Source organism: Gallinula chloropus, assembly GCF_964237585.1.
Source record: "Gallinula chloropus genome assembly, chromosome: 1".
Lineage (NCBI taxonomy): Eukaryota > Metazoa > Chordata > Aves > Gruiformes > Rallidae > Gallinula > Gallinula chloropus.
The window spans coordinates 106703898-106716773 of NC_140085.1; the positions used below are offsets into that span (position 1 = coordinate 106703898).

The window sequence follows — 12876 nt, forward strand, 5'->3', positions numbered from 1 at the left end:
GCCGCAGCAAAATGAATGCAACCCCCTCCTTGCTGCTGAGCTCTGTGCTGATGTGTTTATGCCCGCTGACTTTCAAAAGTTCTGTTATAAAACCTGGAGAGCAGGATGCTGACTCCTGGGATCTGCAGGCTGGTCTGCAGGGATTGCAGGGCTGTGGTCTGGCATTCTGCCACTCTCTGTGATGGTAGGGCAGCCCTTTAGTGCCATGCCAGCTGTGAATAGAAGTTAAACGGGGATGAACATGAGGCAGTGCTACTAAAAGTGACCCTGGCTTTGCCCAGAGGTGGCTCTTCCCTGGGGATGAGGGTGCCCACCATCACCTGAATTTCTGTGCGGGTCACCTCAGTCTTTCGGAGCGACCGGCTTTCTGCCTCGGGCAGGCGGCAGCAGACGTGTCAGCAGCCAGCCCCTGGCCACAGCCCTGGGAAGAAGTCTGCTGCACCTGCCCCATGTCCCTCTGCAGCGGGGGAGATCCCCACCCGCTAAAGGCCAGTGGGGCTGGCTCTGTTAGCTTCGCCTCTAATACTGCTGACGGGTTTAACTTTGTAACTGTGGGGATCAGCGGACTCACAGTTGTCTCCAAATAAGAGACTTACAAACCTTATTGTAGAGGGAGGTTAATAAATACGGATGTGACGCCACCGAGCGAGTGACAGAGAGGAGCAAAACCTCTGCTGCTTGCTGTCTTTGGGACATTTTAAAGATTCCTCAAAAGTATCTCACTTCTCCACCAGACTGACTTTTAGTCAGATTATCCAGCACTAAAACTGAGCTCTGGTCAGGGGACTATTAGTGCTCTTCCAAGCAGTTTAATCCATGGTCAGTGTAAATAACAAGACGAAAGAATGTTGGGTGTTGCTTCTTGTAGGAAACACACTTTTTTTTTTCTTGTCTCTGTGGTACAAAATTTCCTCATTCTTTTTCTCAGAACAGCTCGAGAGAACACAGAACGGAAGTTTCATATCTGATCTGCTCTGCCTTCACAGCAAGTTAGAAATGGCTCAAACCAGCTTTCAGTTAACACGTTTTTCTGAAAAAAGAGCTTTTTTGGGCAAAGCCTTTCTGAGCAGAGAGGGAAGCGGTTAAAGCACAGCTTGTGCCCGTGGTTAGCAACTAGTTACCAGCCAGGTGACAGGAGATAGGACAAGGGGAAATGGCACAAAGCTGCACCAGGGCAGGTTCAGATTAGGAAAAAAACTTACTGAAAGAGTTCTTGGGGCCTGGAACAGGCTGCCCAGGGAGGGGGTTGAATCACTATCCCTGCATGTGTTTTAAAAAAGGGTAGATGGTAGATGAGGTACTTAGGGGTATGGTTTAGCATAGGATGGGTATGTTTGGACTCAATGATCTTAAAGGTCTTTTCCAACCTTGTGATTCTGTGATTCTCTCTCCACCAGCTCAGACCTTGCAGGGTTTGTTTCTTGTAAAGTAATGGCAGCTGTTGGTGTTTTGCTCTGTGGAAAGCTGTCTTGCTGTAACTAGTTAGGAAGGCCTGTTTTCCTTTGCAAACCTATGCAAATAAACCTTTCTCAGGGCGTTTGTATCGTGGTACATCTCTGGTCTCTGTGGTTGTTAGTCCTTGATCCAGCTAACTGAGCTGTTTTTGACAGTCATATTTAAACTCACCTCAAGATATTTTTATGGGTTCAGCAATTTCACAGATGTCTAGATAGAAGCAACCTGAAGACTAAGTGCCTCTGCCACAAAAACCAAAGAAAAAAAGATAAGCCCCTCTTAGAGGAATCCAAGTTGATGTCAGTCCTTCTCTAAAATGAGCAGATAGAAGCCAACTACATCACTTCAGATAAAAGTTATTAGACATACTAAGTAGAGTCAGTACTGCATGTTGTGACTGTTGTGACATACTACTAGTATGGAAAGGCTCAAGAAACAAAAACCGCTGTCTGATACAAACTTTCATGTACATACGAGCTCATTGCTGCTTATCAGTGCTGGTTGTTGCCAGTGCAAAAAATAAGTTAAAACCAGGGAAAAAAAACGCTTAGTTTTTTTAGTCTTTATTTGCCTAAACAGATTTTTTTTTCCCCACTCCCAATCTTTGGAGTCTAGTTATTGCAATTTTCTAAAATTCCCATTTTGATAATCTCGCCTTCAAAGCAGACCTGTGTGATAGGAGTCTGGCAGCAGTGGCCATTTGAGGAGTCATGCAAACTGCAGAAGGCATTTCCATTGGAAACAAAAAAAAAGGGGGGGGGGGAAAGCTTCAATTTGTTTATAGTTTCTTCAAAAATACTCTTTTTGGGGTGGAACTTTCCATGTTTCATCTCTTCTGAAAGTGGTTTTCTTTCAAGCTGTCAGCAACATGTGGAAACTCTTTAACATAAATGCAGAACGCCTTAAATTATCAAAATTGTGTGACTAACTGGTGAGCAAAAAGTTCCTCTATTGATTTGATACACAGATCGTTACGCGTGATGAAAATGCTGAGTGGAGTTGCCATTTACTGTGTTAAGTCTTAGAGCAGTCTTTGAAATCTAATGACCACATTAAAAATCAAGTAGTTTTTAAAGGACTCAAACACATGATTTTGTTTATTTTTGAAGGAAGTACTCTAAAAGAAGACAGGCAGTTAAAATGTGTACTCCAGTGCAAAATATTCCGGGAAAAGACAACAAAATCTCACATGAAAGACAACAGCTCACAACAAATATATTACCTTCTGAGTTTTGTATACAAACATGTGCTCTATTAATGAACATCACACCACACACAAAAGGCAGGAGCTTCACAAAAAATGACCATTAAAACATAGCACTGATACTGATTTTGGTTTTGCTCCAAGCTTGCGTTCTCCATATAATGCTTGGGAAGAATGAGAACAGGTGTGAAAACAGCAATAAAGAAATTGGCCGTGTGTAAGCTAATCCGATGGCTATGATGTTCTCTAAAAGGCAGCGAACGCAGAGAACTTGATTCAGATTCACACCACAGTTCTTTCATACCTCCAGGATAAAGTGTAGGAGATGATGATCTACATACCTTTTGGGGAAAAACGGTCTGAAGCAGATTTAATATTAATGAGAATTAGCTTGGTACTTTTCCAAGCAGGCTGTGAATGTATCCACCTTTTTATTATGATGATATGTCAATGGATAATTTTACAATAATAAGCATGACATGTCTGAAAATAGAGACAGTGTGATTATGCTATGTCCTCTTGAAATAAATATGTATAATATTTATATCTTGGACAGTTCCAGAAAAGAACATGTCCAGATGTTTTGCCACTTCCTCAACCAGTTCTCTATTATAATAGAAAATTAATTTGCTGTACAAATATTTATAAATACATATATAAACCTTTTCAGTGAAATGACTGTAGATTCATTGGAAAGAAAAGCATGGCGTTATTATCAGCAAACGTAGTTATCCAGTGTCCACATATTAAACAGTCTAGAGTATCATACATCGAACAGATGTAGATTTTTGGAGTTGAGAATATTTTCTGTTCTGATTCTGTGCCATCACACTGGCAAGTCTGATTCTTTTCTGGAAATCTGCAGAAAAGCAGCAGGACTGAATCAGTTTGACTCGGTGATTGTTATTGACCGCACCATGTCAGGCAGGGTTTCTGGGTCTACTTCTTCTTTACCATTATCTGAGTTTTCTGATGAGACATAACAGCCAGAATCTCTGGGGCAGTCATTTAACTGTGATTTGTCAAATCCAGGGTGAGGACTTAAGCTCCGCGTCTCCTGACCACCCTCACTCTTCTGCTGTGGTTCAACTAGAGAGAACAGAAAAGAAAGGAAAAAAATGTCAAAATAAATATCCTGGGAGAGAGTTAGATATAGAAACATGACTGATGCTGAAGAACTGTTGAAACAGTTGGCACACACACGTGACTAGGTCAATATCTCTTGTCTATCAGAAACAGAAACTTCAGCATCAAAGAACTAAAAGTACGATTATGTGAGTATACCAACATCTACGTTGATGTTGAGGTCCTTTGGTGTGCTGCTCAGAGATGAATGCTGGAGGTTTTGGCCTCATCCTTTAGACCGAGGTCCTTTAGGCTGTCCACAGGTGCAACAGTCACCATGTGTGGCCGCTTTGCCCGCAGCAGAGGTGGCAGGTTTTCCTTTCCCACATTTATCTACTGCAGAGCCTGCTCATGCCATTGATTATGTAGCCAACTGCGCCTCGTTTATAGCACATTGTCTTTCCATCATCTTACCTACTCTGTGCACTGTCTAGTGAGATATAATGTGCTGGTCTTCAGAAGTGCTCAGATGTAGTGATAAGATGTGGTCTTGTAGAGCACTGGGCTTTTCAGAGGGAGTGGGTGGCTGATGCAAACTTCCTAAGCTTAGCTTGATATCCAGAATGTTATTTTCCAAAACACAAAGGCCTCAGAGAAGCTAAGATGCCTAACTCCTGCTATGCGATCTTGCAGCACTGTTCCAAAGCTAAGTAGAAGCAAATTATCTTGCAAACAGTTTGTCCTCATTTAGCTGCTGTAAAACTGATCTACTGAAACTAAAAAATCTGCAACGCAGGGATGGTATTGAGAGACCTCTCCAAAAAAAGCTCAGCAGTCCAGTACTTTGCAGATGGGATATATCTGTGCACCATGAATATATCATGAATCTGATATATCTTGTGGTTAAGGTTCATGTTCATATTTTCTGGCCCTGAAATACATGATGTTTACCCACAGAAAATTTCTTCAGAAAAGAAGCTATAAAATATAAAATATTTCCCTTTCATAGTTTTCTTTTTCCTTATCACTCTCCTGTAAATGCATTTTTACTTCAAACTCTGACTAGTTTTCCAAATAATGTATAAGGAACAAATCTCACAGGAAACAGATGGTTTTACCCCAAATCGATCCCTTCAGAAATAATGGTGCCTGCTTGCTTTTGCTAAGAAAGTTCCCTTATTTCACTTGATTTATTACACAACAGTTAAATAGTTAGCTTTGAAACTTTAGCCAGATTCAAGCAGCCCAATTGAAGTGCAGGAAGAATGGAAGTCCTAGTTCATGAAGGATTTTATACTTCATCAATATCTTAATCTAGTTTGGCTCCAGGGTGGAATCCCAAAAGTATAAAATTTCCATAAGGAAAATTAATAGTGACGTTGGTTTAGTTGTTGGAAATGATAAGCTTTGGCAGCCTGGGAGAGGTTTCCAATTTGGATTATTATCTTTAAAAAATATTGCATTATATTCTATAACAAAGAATAAATTCAAAATCCAAAATGAAAATGTTTCACTCTGAAAATGATCGAAATGGAATAGCAGTTAGGATCTGTCTTCATTGTGTGAGATTTCAATGAATTTACCTCAAAAAGCATTTTGATATAGTGAGAAATATTTCTTGGTCCTGATGGATATCTTGTAGATCTGTTTGGACTGATTAATTCTATTTAATACTTTCTAAACTTTGGTTTTCTAATTAAGTTAATGAACTAATCTGATTTTGGAAGAAAAGAATCCAATGTCTCAATCATTTTTGCATGAATAGGTTATAGGCATAAACATATGTTTTAAAATAAATAAATAAGTAAATATTTCCAATTACTTCTAATACTTTCCAAGGAATAGAAATCCCAGCTTCACAAATAAATTAATGTTTAATTGCACTTGCGTGGAAGAGTACACCTTTCATCAGATTTAATTGATAACTGTAGCTGTTTGATCTCCTTCTCACCTTATGGAACATATTTTGTCTCACTTTGCAAGGAAAATATTAGATCAAATTGATTTCTGATTTAAGTTGGGAAGGAATTAGGAAAGGCATTACACCGGTGAAGGCATTACTGCTGCTATTAGTAGCAACAGAAGTAGTTTAGCACCAATAACAGCAGATGCCCCTGTAAAGCCTTGTCTAAACTGTGTCATTAGCTCCTGGCACCCATCGCATTGGCACCAAGACGAAGCAGGACCCGATTGCTGTGAGCTGACAGAGCTCAGCTCAGGCCCCCGGAGCTGCAGGCAGGGATCCCCTGCCCTCCCCTGTAATCCCCTCGTCAGCCTAATGCTGCTTGGTGGTACTTTTATCAGCTTCTGTAGCATCATCTGCTGCCCCGGCAAGCACTGACCTAAAAAGTGTTAATCCTGTTTACATTTTCAAGGTCAAAGAGGAAACTCCATCCACTATGTTTGTTTTACAGTGGAAAGAAGGCCAAGTAACAAGTGGATTAAAAAGAAAATACAGTTTCAGTCAGTATATTAGTGCTCTGTAACTAGTTGTGATAATCTGGGTAGTTCCTCTGTGAAAAACAGATCCTAAGGTCTGTATAGCGGTGTCTTTTCCTTGTGTGCTTCAGGGAAAAAGACACAGATAAGGCTGGAACTGAGATTTTTTCAGTGTCTTAATTTACATCAGTTAGGAGAATAAGAACTTTCTATTTAGGAAACACATAGGAATGTAAAACTTCTGTCTCACCCCTTAACACTAGAAGAACTTTTTACATAAGAAGCTGAAAACCAAAAATGTTCAGGGGTTTGAGACAGTGAAAATATTGTATTTTCTATTTTTCATTCTGAGCAGAAAAAAGTTGAAGAAAACTCTCCCATATTTCAGAAGAAAAGATAGAAAGCAAATTTTGACATGCTCCCCGCTCCAGTAACTACTAAACCACTTGAACAGCGTACTAAGCATTATAAATATACATAGCATCCAGCTTTAGATATTGCTTCAGAAGAAAATAAACTATACTTTTTTTCTCTGTTTAGCTTTTGGCTCTTACATTCAGCTCTACTCATTTCCTTCCTCTAACACGTACGTGTTCAAGGTCCACATTAGTAAAGGTAAATTTACTGTCTTAATCTTCTGGACATCAGAAATAAGATACAATGCAGAGAAAACAGGAATTGGTAAAATTAAACTGCTGTTAGATGTTGCAGAATCATCAGAAATAACTATCTTATCAACAAATGGGAGTCCTATCTTTTTCTACAGTAAAGCAGTTTTATATAAGATAAATAGCTTTCAGTCACTGTTGTCTATGATATGGCCAGAAGAGTCCAAGATATACATCATTTTGACACATATATTCTAATGCTACTTTAGATGGTGGGATTATATTCAGACTTTGGGAAAAAGCCTTGGTAATAGATGTGTGATGCATACTTATCTTCCTTGCTATTTATATCTTTGAAATCAATATTTGTTGTTCAATGACATAGATGTGCGTGACACATACAGGGATAGATCTCTTTTTTCCTTCACCAGCTTTTTCTCCTTTTTTAATGAGTTTAAAGTCCTGATTAGGAAGGCACTTTAAGCTTAGGTTTAAGGCAATTCAACTCAAGAATGCACTGAGGTCACACAGACCCCCATCCAGTTACATGAGTGGCAGGAAGCTTGGATTTTGTCTTGCGGAAAAGAAAAAAAGGGTCACCCAGTAGCAAGCCGTACATCACAAGCATGCCCTCTGAGAGTTTGCCCTCATGAGCTTTGCCCAGAAGGAGGACTGGGCTAGGAGCACGGTGCTTTAGGCTGAGTCACTTATGTGCCTTCCTAGAAGGTTCAGGGATGATGTACTGAGTAGCACAATACAGTAACTAGAATCATAGAATTATTATAGAATGGTCTGGGTTGGAAGGGACCCCAGGTATCATAGAGTTCCAACCCCCCTGCCACAGAACTAACTAGAATGAAGTGTGTCTTCAAGGCTGATGTTAGACCGTGGAAGCCATGCCTCAACCTGTGGTGCCTGTAGCAGTTAGGCAGCCTAATTGTTAAAATGAAATGGAAAATCATAAAGCATCAAACTCAGAAAGGATAATTTTGAAGCGGTAAGTGGCAATACTTCTTGAAAAAGAAGCAGAGAAACCTGAAATGGCTCGGTAAGCACATGCCACCCTTTGGGTACTCAGAGGACTAAACCTTTTGTGGGTATTTACAAGCATGCAACTTAACTGCACTCACTGAAATGAGTGGCATAGCACTTCTGGGAGGGATACCGAACTGATGTTAGAGGAGACTATATTGAAAATAGAAATGAGAAGCTTCTTTTGTCTCTAAAATCTGGAAGCAAATGGATGTGCCTGAAAAAAAGTGGAAAATACTAATATGCATGTAAGGATGAGCTTCCATGGTTAATCTGGAAATATTATGTCCAGGTCGATGAGTTGTACCACAGTACCAAAGGGGAGATTGTCTTTGAGCACTATTTGACCTTGACATGATATAGCATCATCCCACTACTTAAAGGGTCTGCCCAGTGTAAAATGATACTCTTGATGCGTCCCCACCTAAGTCCTCACACAAGGAACACAACTGAGAACTCTAAGTTGTGCCTGCAATCTACTATCTTGCTGTCTAAGTACAATAAATAAGGAGCAAACCTTTTCTGGTACTGGCACTGGGATTTAGAGTATGATCTAGAACTTAAATATGAAAAGTAAGCTAAGGAAGTGGATATGGGGTGACAAGCATAAACTGTTATCCCCCAAACTGCACATATGCCCCCTTTCTTTTCTCTAGGAAATGAGCTGTGTGCATGTGCATATCCAATGAAGTCTAATTCTCCTTTAACTTAGTATAGCTTTGGACTAAAGTAACCCACTGGACTTCAGGAATGAGACTCTTCGTTTACAGCATTTCACTGAGAACAGAAGCTATTTTGCACACACCAAAACGTGTGTCCCAGGAAACAGTCAAGAAGAAAGTTCTAAACTTCTTTTATTACTTTATTCATTAACCATCCAGCAACTGCTTCACTTTAAAAATAGCATCCTACAAAAGCACAGACATCCATCTCCTGTCTAGAAGCCATCTGGGAGAAGAATGGAAAGCTATTAAGAAATACTTTATGAAAAAGACCCTTTTTTTTTAAGTTCCCCAGCCCTGAATTCATGGAAACCAATCATTTTGTCCCAAATATGTAGGTCTGATCAACTTACAGAAAATCGAAAAAGAGAGCTGGGGGAGTGGGGTGAAGGTCATGAGTAGCTTACAAGACCATGACGTTCTAGGATAGCCATGCTATGTGAAGGACCTGAAGATGGTGAATTTGGGCCTGGACTCTTAGGAAAGGTAGAAAAAAGTAACAGGAAGCAAAATTTGCTTCAAATCCACTATGTGGTAGCATTTACCAAATAAAATTTATTTTTAAAATCCTCATATGAGATGGGTGAAGTTTTTCCTTTCAAATACATTCAGGTCTGAGTCACATGCAAGATGTAAAAATTCTCACTGCCAGAAATCCTACATTTTTGATGGCTTTAAGGGGCATATAATGTGGAAACTATTGCTACAGGTCTTTTAGCTAGAAAACTCTATAACTTTATTCTCAACATGACTGATGTAGTCACAAGTACGCGGCATGAAGAAATCACTTAGTATAATATACAATAAATGTCAAGAAAAAGCCAAGAAAAGAAAAAGAATTTATAATGTTAAAACATCTGCACTTTTCACAATATTAGATGTCGCATTGAAGAAATATTAAATCCTGTTTTACTACATTTATAGTAGAATCTAGAAAAATGAGGCTATGTTCCACCACGCTTGGCTCTTCTGAGGAACAGCAGAGTCTCAAAACCCTTGCATTTTGACTCTGGACTATACCCGAGGCTCCATCCATTAAGCAAACACATGCTTCATGGAAGCAAAGACCTGGAAGCCTTCCAAGCTCTATGAGAAAGGTGGGCTCAGAACAGTATATACGGTCTATGGCCTTGGTATATTTTTTTCACAAAGCTTTTAAAAGTGAACTTTTACCCAGAAGAGTGCTGGACTTACATGTAGAATACTTTTGGCCAGTAAACAGATTACCTTGTAGCTGTGGGTAATTATGCTGCTCACTTCTAAGCAATGCAGAAAATCAATTTTAATTAAAAAATCATTTATGCTGGACTGAGTCACGCACATTTAGGGAAAAAAGTATATATTGACCTAGGAAAGTACAGTTCAGATGCAGAATTCACTTTCACTGCAGCACCCAGCTCTTTCAACCCAATTTTCCAATCAGATTGATGGAAGGACAAAGAGGTCAAATGATTCAGATGAAGTCAGACTCATGCTGAGCTTATCCCCAAGATCATCTTGACTCCCTGTCTTTCGTTATAACGACTTAACAGATGGCTTCTATCAATTTTAGCCGTTAGTGTCTTCCTTTTTAGAGCAGGTTGTTAAATTCTGTTCTATCACTACCAGTCACGTGAGAGATGCTATGAACTTTTGGCAAGCAGGTAAGGCAAGGGGTTGATTCAGTCCGCATTCAAACAGTATCCCAAGCCACGTAAGTATGTCTGCATGGCTTACCTTAAAATATACATGAGTCTTAAGAAACACAATTAGACTGAATGCTTATGGCTAGCATGGTATGTAAAGACGCCTTAGTTCCGGTCCTTGTGAGTATTCATAAATTCTGGGAATATTGTTTAATTGAATTTGAATTCTAGAAAGATTATAACTATCTCAAGTGTATGTGATGCAAATATTAATTTCCTCTTTTGATCTGTCATCACTGTCATCACTGATTTTGAAGCATGGGCCACTTTATAAGTTTTGATGTTGTTATTTCCAGAACCATTGCAAGAACTAAAGCTATTAAACTGCCATGCAGATAACACCAGGGATGCTATTTTGCCTGGAGAAGTGACTTAACCCCATGCTGTCAATTAGGAAGAACCCTATTTGGATAATTAAGGTAAATTTATTATTTTCATTGTATGGAATACGTAAGGGCTTTCTTAGATTTAGTCCTTGCGAAAGTGTATTTGGCATATTAAATGATGGGACACCTTCAGATAAAGAAAAACCTCGGGGTCATCTTCTAAAAAGGTTAGGGGTCTAAGGCTGCTTGCTATGCTTTCTTACACAAGGAATGTGCAGTGAACCATAGCCTCACTCCTCCAGAATAGTTTGATATTCATGCAGTCTGTTAAGAACCATTATGTTTTGGGGTTTTCTTTTCATGATGCAAAACTGTCAAATTGCAATCTAGCATTTGTGTGTGTGTGTGTGTGTGTGTGTGTATGTTAAATACTGGTATAGAAAAACATACACAACGAAAGATGCAAAAAGTGCAGCAAGGCTAGTAGGAGTGCACACAAATATATGTATACTCAGTTTAAGGGCAAGATAAGAAAATGAACATATTTTCAGATGATTTTCAGTTATACAGTTCTTGGCAAACGTAACCCTTTTTTTTCCCCTCAGATTCACTCTTTCAATCACTGCTTCTGCATAGACAGCTCTTCAAAAGCCCTTTTCAAGCCTGTCATCTCACAAAGCTATAGACCAGAAAGAAGTACTGATCCTGGTGGGCAAAGAAAACCCTTTGAATGCCTCTCCAGCATGTTTGCAAGAGTCTTACCTTTCCCTGGAAGCTGACTAAGGACAGGAAGGACTGCATGTGCAAGTGGGGTGCCAAAAAAGCCCAAGCAAATAGTCAAAGAAAAGAGGTCAGCAAAGACACGAAGAGGGAGATTAGAGAACATCTACAGGGAGATCTGAATGGAGGAGACAGTGAAAGGCATTCTTAGAAACACAGATAGATTTATGGATCGATGCACATAGGGTACACGTGTGCGTGCGGGTGTGTGCATACACACGTACGTGTGCGGACTAAGAAATGAAAAGTGACCAACCATCTACTGAGGAGAGAAAAAGTGGACAGCTGACAAGAATTAATATTAAAATATCCCAGGATGCCATTGCTTTTCCAGGTCTCCTTGTCTTTCTTTCAGATGCCTCTCAATTGCAAATGTACCTCTGATGAAATGATTACTCAGGATGGGTGGGGAGTATGCACGAATATTAATGAAGAGAAAAACATCTCCTGTTTTGGCTGAGTGTCTAATTAAGTAGATGCTTAGCTGAAGTTTCTAGGAACTTGACATAAATTATATAAAATTAGAATTCAGGATGGAACTATCATGAAAATATAATGAGAAAAGTGTTTTCTGTTCTGTATCCTAGCTTTTTTACTCCCAATGAAAAGAAAAAGTGAAGAAAACATAATGATGATAAATGCTTATACATGTACATGTACTGTATGATCAGCTTTCCGAAGGTCTCTGGAAGCTTGAGTCAGATTTACTTTGAGAAAAGTAGTATCTTTGGCTAAGATACTACTCCAGAATTTGGGAGGTTTTATTTTCTGCTCTGGTATAGACTTTGTTACTTTTGGGAAGTCACTTAACCTCTCTGGGCGTTGCTTCCCCAACCGTAAATAGATTTCTCAAGAAATAGTTGCTACAAATCACTCATTTAGAACCTAGGCATAACAAAATGTAAATCATTTGTGTGTTGCTAGTATAGTAATCATGTACATAGCTAAAAGACATATACAGTTTGCTATCTGAATAAGAAAACACTCTGACTCCAAATTTCATACTTAAAAATAGTTTAGCAGTTCAATGTGAGAATTGCTGTTTCTTTAAATGTGTTTCTTCAAATGTGTTTCTTCAATTAAAACTTGCACATGTCTCTTAACAAGGATAAACACTTACTGTCATAGTCCTGTAGATTTTCAATTGCTGATAACAATCTTGCCCTGTCTTCTGGGTTCGAAATATTTAATTCAATCAGGTGGCTCTCCTGAAGATCCTTTAAGTCCTCTGGAGTTTCATAGCCATTTAGCAAGAGGGTTGAGGCATATTCCTACACAAAGAAACAAGAAAATCCTCTCATGTAAACAAGCGCTATGCTTGGTAGAGAGACAGGCACCATTTCTTGTCTTTTACTTTTTTGTCAGGTTGAAATGGGCTCCATTCTCTAGTCTGATCAACTTGCCTTTGTCATAAACCCACCTTCCCCCCTGAGAATTGGAGAGCAAGAGAGAACAGAGGCAGAGATGCCTTGGGGTCCTCTTGACCACCCTAGCATCTTTGACTGAGCTGTCTGACTGAGAATGGGCAGATTGGACCAGGACAGAGCTCTGCCAGAAATG

The 12876-nt window shown here is 39.4% G+C and overlaps 1 protein-coding gene across 1 annotated transcript in view; it reads right to left on the reverse strand.

Moving 5' to 3' along the window:
• Positions 1-2528: 2528 nt before the first annotated feature.
• The window catches only part of SAMSN1 (SAM domain, SH3 domain and nuclear localization signals 1), a gene marked incomplete at its 5' end in the record, with an annotated part of 38499 nt that continues 28151 nt past the window's right edge, over positions 2529-12876 (reverse strand). Inside the window, 2 exons of the mRNA XM_084270754.1 lie at positions 2529-3748; positions 12437-12587. Coding sequence (XP_084126880.1) covers positions 3543-3748; positions 12437-12587 — 357 coding nt within the window. The 3' untranslated portion in view covers positions 2529-3542. The remainder of the gene's footprint in view (positions 3749-12436; positions 12588-12876) is intronic.